Here is an 11,388-nt window from a genome sequence, read left to right as displayed (position 1 = left end):
GATAAAAACTGCATGATACTGGTACAGTGACAGACAGGTAGATCAATGAAATAGAATTGAGACTCAGAAATGAACCCAAACACCTATGGACTCTTGATTTTTGACAAAGGAGCTAAAACCATTCAGTGGAGAAAAGACAGCATTTCAACAAATGGTGCTTACAAAACTGGCAGTTATCATGTAGAAGAATGTGAAACAAAGAATTCTCAACTCAGGATTACGGATTGGTTGAGAAGCACCTGAAAAAATGTTCAACATCCTTGCTATCAGGTAAATGGAAATCAAAACAAACCTGAGATTCCACCTCAAATCAGTCAGAATGGCTTAGACAAAAAACTTAGGTGATAGCAGATACTGGCAAGACTGTGGAGAAAGACGAACACTTCTCCATTGCTCGTCATATTGCATGCTGGTACAACCATTCTGCAAATCAGTTTGTCAGTTCCTCAGAAAATTTGACATAGTACTACCTGACGAGCCATTTATACCACTCCTGAGCATATACCCAGAAGATGCTTCAACATTTATTAAAGACATATGCATCTCTATGTTCATAGCAGCCTTATTTATAATAACCAGAAGCTGGAAAGAACCCAGATGTCCCTCAACAGATTAATGGATACAGAAATTGTGGTACATTTACACAATGGAGTACTACTCAGCCATTAAAAAAAAAAAAAACAACTTTATGAAATTCATAGGCAAATGAATGGAACTAGAAAATATCATTTTGAGTGAAGTAACTCAGTTACAAAAGAATACTTGTGGTATGTACTCACAGATAAGTGGACATTAGCCCAATATTTTGGAATATCCAAGATTCAATTCATAGACCATATGACGCCCAAGAAGAAGGAAGACCAAAATGTGGATACTTCAGTGCTTCTTAGAAAGTTGAACAAAATACTCACAGGAGGACATATGGAGACAGTGTGGAACTGAATGAAAGGCCACCCAGAGAATGGCCCACCTGGGGATCCATTCCATATACAGCCACCAAATGCAGATGCCATTGTGGATGCCAGGAAGTGCTTGCTAATTGAAGCCTGATATAGCTATCTCCTGAAAGGCTCTGCCAGAACCCAACAAATACAGAGGCATATGCTTGCAGCCAACCATTAGACTGAGTGCAGGGTCCCGATGGAGGAGTTGGAGAAAATGTGTATTTTAAAACACTTAAAACAGTAGGTAGACCAGCTTAGGGTAGACAAATACAGGTCAATTAACCTTCCAAAATAAGGAAGTGATGATTTTATGGACTTGAAATATAAAAATGCTTTTTGTGTACAAATTCTTATTTCCTTTCAGGGCTCAAAAGACCAAAATGAGTCATCAATCTACTGTGCCCTTTATTGGATTTCCTTAGAAGAACTACCTTCCACATTTATTCAACATAAAGTCAGGAGTTGCTTTATATTCATGCTTCCCTTTGGCCCTCGTAATATTCATGGTAACCATGGAGGATGAAATAACACCCTTCAAAACTTGCTTTACTTCCCATGAAATGACTATGCTTCTAAATAATTTGGATCTGTATACTGAATGTAGACAGTCACATCAGGGTCATTTTTCTATTGGTAGCTCAAACTTGCCTACCTTTCTCAGTGTCAAGGGAATGAGACAATGAGATAAGTTCAGACAGACCAAAATTATGCCACTCACATGTGAGGACACTTTATCTTCCTTTCATGTTTTGATACTTTTTAAAACTGTATTTTGGTTTTATTAGTCTTTAGACTAATATATATATAGTATATATATATATATATATATATATACTATATATATACTCTCATCATCAAAAGTCTCATCATCAAAAGTCAAGAATGTAGATATTCAATTTTAAATCATTGTATTTAAGTGAAATGGAAAATTATTATAAAACTTCAGATTCACCCCCACCAGTGTGTACTCTCATCATCATCAAAAGTCAAGAATGAAGATAATAAAGGGAAAGGGTACCTTTTGCCATCATCTTTGTCTCTGGTCTTTCTTTTTTCTCAAGTTTCTCTTTGTGAGTTGCTTAAACAGAAAAGTAACATTAGGAAATTATAATTACACATAGTTTTAAATAGATTAAAAAGCCAATTTCCTTCTGACTACAGTTCTATAGTACAACCAAGGATTTATGACACTATTGAATCCATCTTAGGAATATAGTAATCAGTGGTTAATAGTGTATAGAATCCAAAATAAGCTTTGGCACTAAAAATGAGAATGTAGCCAGGTGATGATGGCACACACCTTTAGACCTAGCACTTGAGAGGCAGAGTCAGGTAAAATCTTTGTGAGTTCCAGGCCAGCTTGGTCCATAGAACTACTTCCATGACAGTGAGTAGTACAGAGAATCCCTGTGTTGAAAATCCAATTAATTAATTAATTTATTAATCAATTAAAAATTTTAGAAAACAGGCATGTGTGGTAGTAAATGATTTCAATTCCAGTACTCAGAAGGCAAAGGCAGATCTCTGTGATATTGGGTCTATTCTGGACTACATAGTGAATTTTAGGACAGTCAGGGCTAAACAGTTAGATCCCGACCAAAACAAATGGAAAACCCAATCACACAAATAGATGGTATGTTGAAAGCTAGATATGTCATCTTTCTTTTGTAGATTCTACTGCAAATATATGAAGTTTTCATGAAAGAAAACCAAAAATGAGGAATTTTAAAAAAACAAATATAATGCACATATACACTGTGAAAATAACGTTTTTAGCATTAGTAAAAGGAGATAGCTACGTTATGGCTGAAGAATGATTAACCAAAGTGTTCCTCAACAGGAACACCATTGACATTTGGGCAAGAACAACTTTCTGATATGATTTGAGCATCACAAAGATGCTGAACCTTTCTAGTACCTGCTCACTGATTGTACATCAACATCATTCTTACAAACAAAACATTATCAATGATTTGCTAAGGTGTTATACACTTCTCTGGAATCAACAATTCTGTATAAGATAATTAAAATTATTATTAAAATAATAAATATTTCTACATGATGCCTGAGAAATATCTTCATAATATCTATTTAACAATGTAATGAATCAACATTAGTTTATTTAACATGTCTTTGTTCTGTAAATAGTAAGAAAATGTTAGGTCTAATTGTTAAGGTTAAGATAACACCAGAGGACTAATCGCATGTGCAATATAGTTCTATATTTCAAATAAACAATTCATTTATGGAAGGTGCCAATATTTCAATAATGTATATTAAACATAAACATCTGTAACTGGCATATGTAAACAGAGGAAGAGTTACAGAAAGCATTCTATCTCTGATTTTTATTTTGAGTAAATTTTCTACATGTATATTTTAAAGGCAATCTTTTAATTATTAAAAGAAAACATTTAGTAATATTGAAGCTTGAAACTTAATAAGAACCACAAAATTATTTGATTTTGTCAAGATATAGAATCTTATGCTCATAATTCACTATCTCATCATCATATGAGAAGTACACAAATATGCCTGAGACAGACCAAGAAGATAAGATAAGACTAAGAAAAGTTCAAGGAAATTACTACTAGATAAACATTAATAAAAGTGCAGTATTTAATACTAATGTTCAAGTACGAATATGCAATAAGTCATACTGAAACATGTTTCTACTGCTCTGGTTCATAAATATCACATTCATTCTACATATTCTATTTAAGCTGCAGTGTTCCCGAAACCAGAAAATTCAGCCAGCTTTGATATTGAGGATGCAAATGTGATCACATCAACACAATCTTACTTCACACAAAAATGAGGCAGAGTGGGATGTATCAAAGAAAATGTAAAACAAGGAACATTTTTTATAACTTAAGGAAACTATTAGTATAGACTTACTTTCTAATAAATGTCCTAATGTAGTTCTTGAAGTAGAAATACCACATTACATGCATGCATGTGCTCACATGTGTGCACATGTGCACACACACACACACACACACACACACACACATACATACACGCCCGGCAATAAATGGGAAAGAAATATGCACTGTCACACAGAAAAATCTGCAACATTAAAATCACATTAAGGTAAATCCTACAAATAACAATAAACTAACACACACGATGTGAGGTCTCCTCCTCTCTCAAATGCTATAAAACTTTGTAAAAATAGGTATGGAAAGTTCTCTAGGATGTATTTTTGATTTAGGAAAGTCAGAATATAAGACATGCTAGATTTTGAGAAAAATGGGGGGGGGCAATAATGTAAATTACTAATATCATGGGAAAGAATTTCATGATTTAAACAGTGAAGTAGTCCTAACTATCCTTTCTCAATAAACTAGCAATAGCAAACAAATAAGATAATACAATAGGCATCTATAGTTAAAATGACCAAGATGGCCTCTTTCCTATCAAAAGGACCGGTTTTTTATTCTTCTCTCAAGTAATATTCTCTAAGGGAAGCTCAAAACTACATGAAGAAAGGCTGACAAATTTCTTAAAAGTAACATGGGACAAGAGCCTAACATACTTTATTATCCTTAGCTCAGAGATTTCTTTTTTATGATTCTTTTCCATGAACATGACCAAAGTACAACTTTTAGAAGAAGAAGCCAACATTTTTAATGCCTAAATATAATGAAGAGAAATGCCAAAGGGGGAAAAATATTTAATGTTAAAGTGGCACAAAGAATAACTACACATACCTATCTTCTCAGGTTTTTCTCCTTTTATTTTTTCTTTTCCTTTCTCCTTTTCTCTGTGTGAAGCTGGAAAGAAGCAGACAATACTTTTAATTTAAACCAACAGAATAAGTTATAGGATAATTGCATAAGAGTTTAATTTATAAAGAACTTGCAGAAATCACCCATTAGCTGTCATGAAGGTTTGTTTATATACTTAGATTAAACTTGAAAATAATTACTTTTATTTCACATCCGAGTATAAGCAAACTAAAATATATCTGACTGAAAAAAAATTTCCCTAAATTTTTCAGCATTTAAATCAATAAATTCGAAATCCTTCTCTCTCTCCTCCCCCCTCTCTCTCTCACTCGCGCGCGCGCGCACACACACACACACACACACACACACACACAGTGTATGTTTAAAAAGTCCAGTTTTGATATTGAAAGAATGTTAGAAATATCAACACAAGAATGTATGTAGTCTCCTCAACTAAAAGCAAAGAGCAATGAATAAAACCTATTTATGTTAAATCTTTCCAGAAATAATTCATATTAAATGGTTTTAAATAAATGAGACTGTAATGCTCTCTCATTTTTCTAAAGAAAACAAAGTTTAGTGAGCTATGAACCAGTAAATATATTCCAAGAGGATTCAAATTTAAGAGAAACCTTTACCTTATTATTTATCCATAGTGCATATTAATTACCAACCTAGAAATATAGAAATTAACCCACTTGCCTTTCTCCTTCTTCTACTGCTTAACTATAATTCAGTCATTAAGTTCTTTCAAAGTAAGCATTTTGATATTCTCCTACACATGTTCTCTTATCCCCTACCTAACCTGTATTTACACCGGAATATACAGAGAACACCTGTCAAGTGCTGAAGATTCTCTTTGGCAAGACAAACACCTTCCCTTTCAATGGAATGTCAACACACTAATAAATAATTGCAGAGGTAGTTAATTGCATTTAGTGTAATTCCTGCAGAAAAAATAAGCAAGATGGCATGTAGGCATAGATAATGGGACCTGATCTTATCTACATGTTTGGAGAAGATACCTTTGTACAGGTGGCATAAAGCGATGTGGACAAAAATTGAAGGAATTAACCTAGTCGGCGACTAAGGGGACATGAAGAAACCCATTTCCAAATGTCTGAGCAGGGTACCTGCTATAGATGTGACATCACTGATCCTTTCAAAACAATAATATCTGGTCTGAGAGTGTGAAACTTTTTGTTTATCTATTTGTCTATCATTTGTCGTTGCTGTTGTCTCAGCATTACTCCCAACAAAGCATGTATAGATAACTAATCTAAGTGTCTTACCCATTGTTTAGTAAAGCATCTGTCACAAATCGGAACTATCACAAGTTTAGAAACATTTCATTGTCATGGCAATCCGATAAGAAATTTTACTTCAAATGCTACATTCGGTTGTAACAAGAGTTTTTGAACTCCAGAGGACAATATTGTCCCCTGTATGCCACTGTCCTCTCTGCTTCTTTGTGTCTTTTATTTTATATTCTCTAAACCACATGTCATCTTTTATTTACTGCTCCATGAAAGTTTTCTCATTTTTGGGTCAAGTGATTCTCTGTAAAATTGTATCCTATCTTTGTTTAGTTTGGACAGCAATTACACCATGTATTAATTCTTTATTAATAGGCAATAATGTTGCTATTGTTTATATGTGACTTCTAAGTAGACAAAGCCTTTTAAGAGATGTACCACATTATACATTTGCAGACTCTGTTCAGGTAAATATCTCTCATACTGTTAATAATATTTTAGAATATATGAACTTCCTATATTTTGTAAGAACACCTAATATGCTTTTTGCTCTTAATTTCTGATTGCTTTCAATCTCTGGACACTTTTGTGGTTTATGAAAATTTCATAAATATAATCTAGAAGCAGAAATGGGGGACCTACCTCAGAACATCTAGATACTACATTATTTTCCCCTTTTATATTTGATGGAAATTTTAGGTGCTTCGAGAAACTAATTTCAATTAAAAAACCTTCACTAAATAAGGGTAGGAAATCAGCACTTACAGAGACCACAAAGAGCTCATTTTTCTTTCTTTGCATCACTGCTAATTAAACCAACCTCCGAAAAGAAATTCTTGGCAAAAACAAAGCGTCTTTTAAGTTCCTCTAGGGGGAACCAAGTTTCTGAGAGATAAGCTATGCATTCAGAGTCCTGACTAAAAAGACCCCCAAGGGAACACCTAATCTGTGGCTCTGCCTCTGCACCTCAGACAGCTGGCTGTCACCAGCAGATTCTCAGATGGACATGTGCACAGGCATAAACAGGAGAACTAATACAAAAGCCAAGAGCAAAGGGCCCAAATTAGCATATTAACTCCTCATTCCTGATATCCCAAGGGAAAAAACTGGTTCCTCAATCAAAAAATGTTGATTTACAGACACAGTGGTACACACTGGGATTTCATTATCCCCCTTCAGAATTAACTCCACAATACAGTTTAGTGTAACAGCTGGACCTGGGGTCCCTAGGGAGTTGTGCAAAATGGCAGAAAGCCACCAAAAATATTTGGACAGAAGCATCAAACTTTGCCAAGTGAGTTCTCAAATGCCAAGTACTGAATTGACTTTAGACCCAGAAATGCAAGACTAAGGACTTTTGAAATAAAAATACTTTGCTCTCTGACGTAGGTGTAAAGGGAACCCAGGGTAAAAATAAGCGTTTGCACCTGTTAGAGCTTAGGTTGTTTGCCATTCTTATTTACATGAAACAAAAGTCCCCTTGATAGGCTCATAATTAAGAGCAAATGGAATTTACCAGTTGGAGTGGATCTGTGGCTTGGCATCTGAGTTGGCATGGCTGTACTATCGCTGCTCTTGTCAAGACTGACCTTTCTTTGACCAGAATATTCAGAGTAGCTGAATTCTGAAGTGTGCAGCTCCCTCCCACACGACTCCTCTCCAGCTTGCCTGCATGCTTCTGCTTTTGATTTTAGCAGCCATCAGAAAGACATGTATTTTCTGGGGGTTTCAGAGATTATACTATCTCATGATTTCTAGATCTTAGTAGCAACATTTTCTGAGATCCTCTTCTCACAGTTCATAATCATATCTTTGGTGCAAAACTGTTTTAAGTGCAGCTGTTTATAGGCTACTAAATTTTCCAAGTGAAGTGACAGGTGGCCATGATCTAAGTAAAACAACTAAAGATTATATCTGACTTCATAACTACTTAATAACACTACTATGAACAATAGACATTATGCCTTTTAAGGTATATGCTTTCAGGTACATGGTTTTACTTTATAGTTTTCTGACATTTATTTTAATAAATTTTCCATGTTTTGAGATTTTTTTTAGTGCTTTGTGGGAGGTTTTAGTAAATAATTCTGAAAATTTGAATATTCCTACTGACTTACATTACTTTACATATTGTTTCAATGCCTTAAGTGATTCGTTCATACCAAATGATCCTCCCTCAAAACATGCATACTAGTAACAGAAGATGGCTGAACATGTTACATCTAGAAATATGTATGTACACATTATAAAATGTTAAGACTTTATGTAATTGCAAATGTTCTCATGTACATTATTGTACTCACTCCTAGACCCTGACAGTTAAATAACAATGGAGTCCACAAAATAAAGCTGAAGAGACCTTCACCAATTGGAACCAGTTGAATTCCTCTTTAATTCAGGCAGAGAGAAGCAGTCAGGTTAGTCACGGTTCCCTTAACCAATCCCTGCCCAAAAGCAATGTCCCATTTTCTTGGTCCAAAGAGTTAAAAAACCAAATGTAAATATATACAGCAAGAAGACATTAGCCCTAAAATACCAGCATAGACACTCTCAGGTGAATAGGCATCAGTGTTTTGATTGTGTAAGTTTTGGCTGACCAATCTTGAGTTTAAAGATTATGGTTATATATTTAATATCTAACATATTATCTGGGTTCATCACAAAAATTCAAACATAAGGTGTATTTATAAGCAACAGTATAATGTCCCAACATAGACAAACATGAAATCATAAGCTAATAGGTGTTTCAATTATTTAAAAACTTAATATTTTCAACTTTTCTACCAATAACAGCTAATTTTTACATTAGCTAATTTTTAATATAATACATACTTAACTACATTCACGTTTTAAAATTCTGAATAAGGAAGTGCTTTTAATTGAACTTAGTTGTCCACATATCATATGCAAGCACTCATCTACTGGTCAGCATACCCATGTTTTCTAACCAATAATTTTTATTTACAGGGAACTTTTATTATTTTCCTCTGTACCCCATAAATATGACAATGGTGATAATTTTTCACCCCCTAGGACATATTCAAAATTATACATAACTGCCCTTTTGAAAAAAAATGGTCATATTTAGAAATTTGTTCATATTAAATGCCATTGCTTGTTAAAAACTTATTGAAATTTTTTGGCTTCATAGATCACTCGCAGAGAAATATCACTTGCCAGATGAGCAAGGTCAGGTTGGTTACATTGAAATGTTTTTACTATATGCTCATAGTTTATGGATTCAGACTCATACTTGCAGAAGGGACTATTAATTATTATGTTGTCACAGTCTATCTGCATCTTGAGGCTGTGAACAGAGCAGGAGACCAGTGGTGTAATCTAATGATTCTACCTATATGCACCAAATAATTTTAAAATCATTTAATGTTATATAAAGTCTGTGTTTAAATTGTGAATTCCAAATCATTATAGGAAGTAATGAAAGGAAAAACACATATTTGTTAAGTGAAATAATATTCATAATGCTATTTATTAAAGAAAATGTTATAAGTAAAGATTTTCACCAATTTTGAAGCTACTTTGATTTTTCTATCATTCACATTTGGAATTAACTGAAGAAGAAAATATATGTGAAGACTATAATAAAATTTAAAAGTAAAAATCTTAATCATGGAAATGTTTTTTTGTTATACAAATGTAAAATGTATACCCCCTCAAAATGAGGGTGAAGAGGAGGAAGGGGGATGAGAAGAAGGGAGAGGAAAAGGATGAGGGAGAAGCGTAAGAGGGGCAGGAGCAAGAGAAGTTGTAAGAGGAGACAAAGGAGCATCAACATCATAAGATGAAACTTGTACCTTTAGTTTGTATTTTCTTCTCAGGTTTCTCCTGTTTTTCAGCCTTTTCTTTGTGTATTTCTATGGAAATATAGAATATGTATTTTAAAAAACCAGAAAAAGTATAAAATGTAAACCGTATCAGTTACTAAACTTGTAAATTCCATAACAAAGTATAAAATATTTTCAGAAGGATATGTTAATTCGACAGATGGGAGGAGAAAGACCACAGACCCAAATCATCATGGCCAAATTTCTTAAAGCTACCTAATAATTAAAGCAAGCTTTTTTAGTTGTGTCCATGAGCTGTCTCCAACTAAGGGTAGGCTTTGAGGAGTTAGCATTGGACAGGAGGAAAACAATGCTTTTATAGTTCAAGATTAGGGGAAGCTCTAAATGGGAGATTTGGCTAGTGAAACAGGTGGAGTTATAGGAACAAAACCTAACAACCAGTTACTCATAACATCCTGAAACAAAGTTGTGACTGTAAGGTGGTCATAATGACCTTTTGACCTTTTGAAACAAAGGTAGGGTTGCAAGAGGATTTTGAAACAAAGGCATTACTGCTAGTTCCTGGAACAGGCAGTACAGAAACACTTGGAGTTGAGGTTCCTCGTGGAGCTTAGCCCAATCCTTGAGAAACTTGTTTAATTATAAACAGGAATGAGTGTAGTTTTTCTTCACTTCTAAGCCAAAGACAGAGGCAGGCTTATTCTTTACTTGCTAAGACTTGAAAGAGACTTGTTAATAATTATTGCATAAAATCACTTCTTTATTAAAATAAGGGAAAACTGGAATGATCACAAAATCAGTCTCTTAAAAAAGTAAGAATTTCATTATGCCCACCACTATTTTCAGAAAATGATCACGAACTCTGATTGTCTTACTTTCATGCAAACTGAGAATATTTAATCTGAATTTCATTTAGATTTAGGATAGCTTAGTTTTTACATACTTAATTAACAGTTTATGAAGTGAGCTGTAGCCCCTAATAAGAAGTACATGCTAGAACTATCAACTCCAAGATAATGTTTATAACTGGCACTTGACATTGCATTTAAACAAAATTTTTGCCACTAGATGTTTGTTTGTTTAGTTCATTTATTAAGCAGCTGGTCTGAGCAGACAGTAATTACTGTACATATTTTGAAATCTGAATGTTAATTTGCATTTTTATCTTTATGTCTACTCAGTCAAGGCAAGCCATTCAGAAATTCTCAATATCCTGGGAAAATACAGCTATTGACATTTATTCCTCTTCTAAAAAGATATGTATAACTGTGAAGTCTTCCCTCAGTTTCTAACATTAATCAATTATCTTAATATGTACAATGCCATTTGTTAACTCTCATCTCATTGTAACTTTGAATGTCAGAAAAGGCTGATGAGGGTACAAGTTCAATCACATCTCCAAAAAAGTCTGCAAGGCACCAAAACAAACCATCAAAGAGCATTCCTGTCTTGACTTACCAATACAGTTTTTTTTTTTTTTTTTCCTTAATGCCTCTACACTCAACTTCACAGCCAGTTTCTCAGCTTAGCACTGTGATCTTTTTGATTGGGTGAATATGATCTGGTTCTACTCTGGCGCAATTCTTTCCAGTCAATGATACATAGCAGTCTCTCTGGCCTTGCTATCTAATTGGTGCTAGTAGTGCCATAT

The 11,388-nt window shown here is 34.0% G+C and overlaps 1 protein-coding gene across 1 annotated transcript in view; it reads right to left on the bottom strand.

The window, feature by feature from the left end:
• Trdn (triadin) overlaps nucleotides 1-11,388 on the bottom strand; it is a 398,410-nt gene that overhangs the window by 295,817 nt on the left and 91,205 nt on the right. Inside the window, exons 5-7 of the mRNA XM_029532915.1 lie at nucleotides 9,747-9,806; nucleotides 4,658-4,720; nucleotides 1,963-2,022 (exon numbers count right to left, since the gene is read on the bottom strand). Coding sequence (XP_029388775.1) covers nucleotides 1,963-2,022; nucleotides 4,658-4,720; nucleotides 9,747-9,806 — 183 coding nt within the window. The remainder of the gene's footprint in view (nucleotides 1-1,962; nucleotides 2,023-4,657; nucleotides 4,721-9,746; nucleotides 9,807-11,388) is intronic.

This window comes from Mus pahari, chromosome 21 (assembly GCF_900095145.1).
Source record: "Mus pahari chromosome 21, PAHARI_EIJ_v1.1, whole genome shotgun sequence".
In the NCBI taxonomy this organism is placed as follows: Eukaryota; Metazoa; Chordata; class Mammalia; order Rodentia; family Muridae; genus Mus; species Mus pahari.
This window is presented reverse-complemented; position numbering and strand designations above follow the sequence as displayed.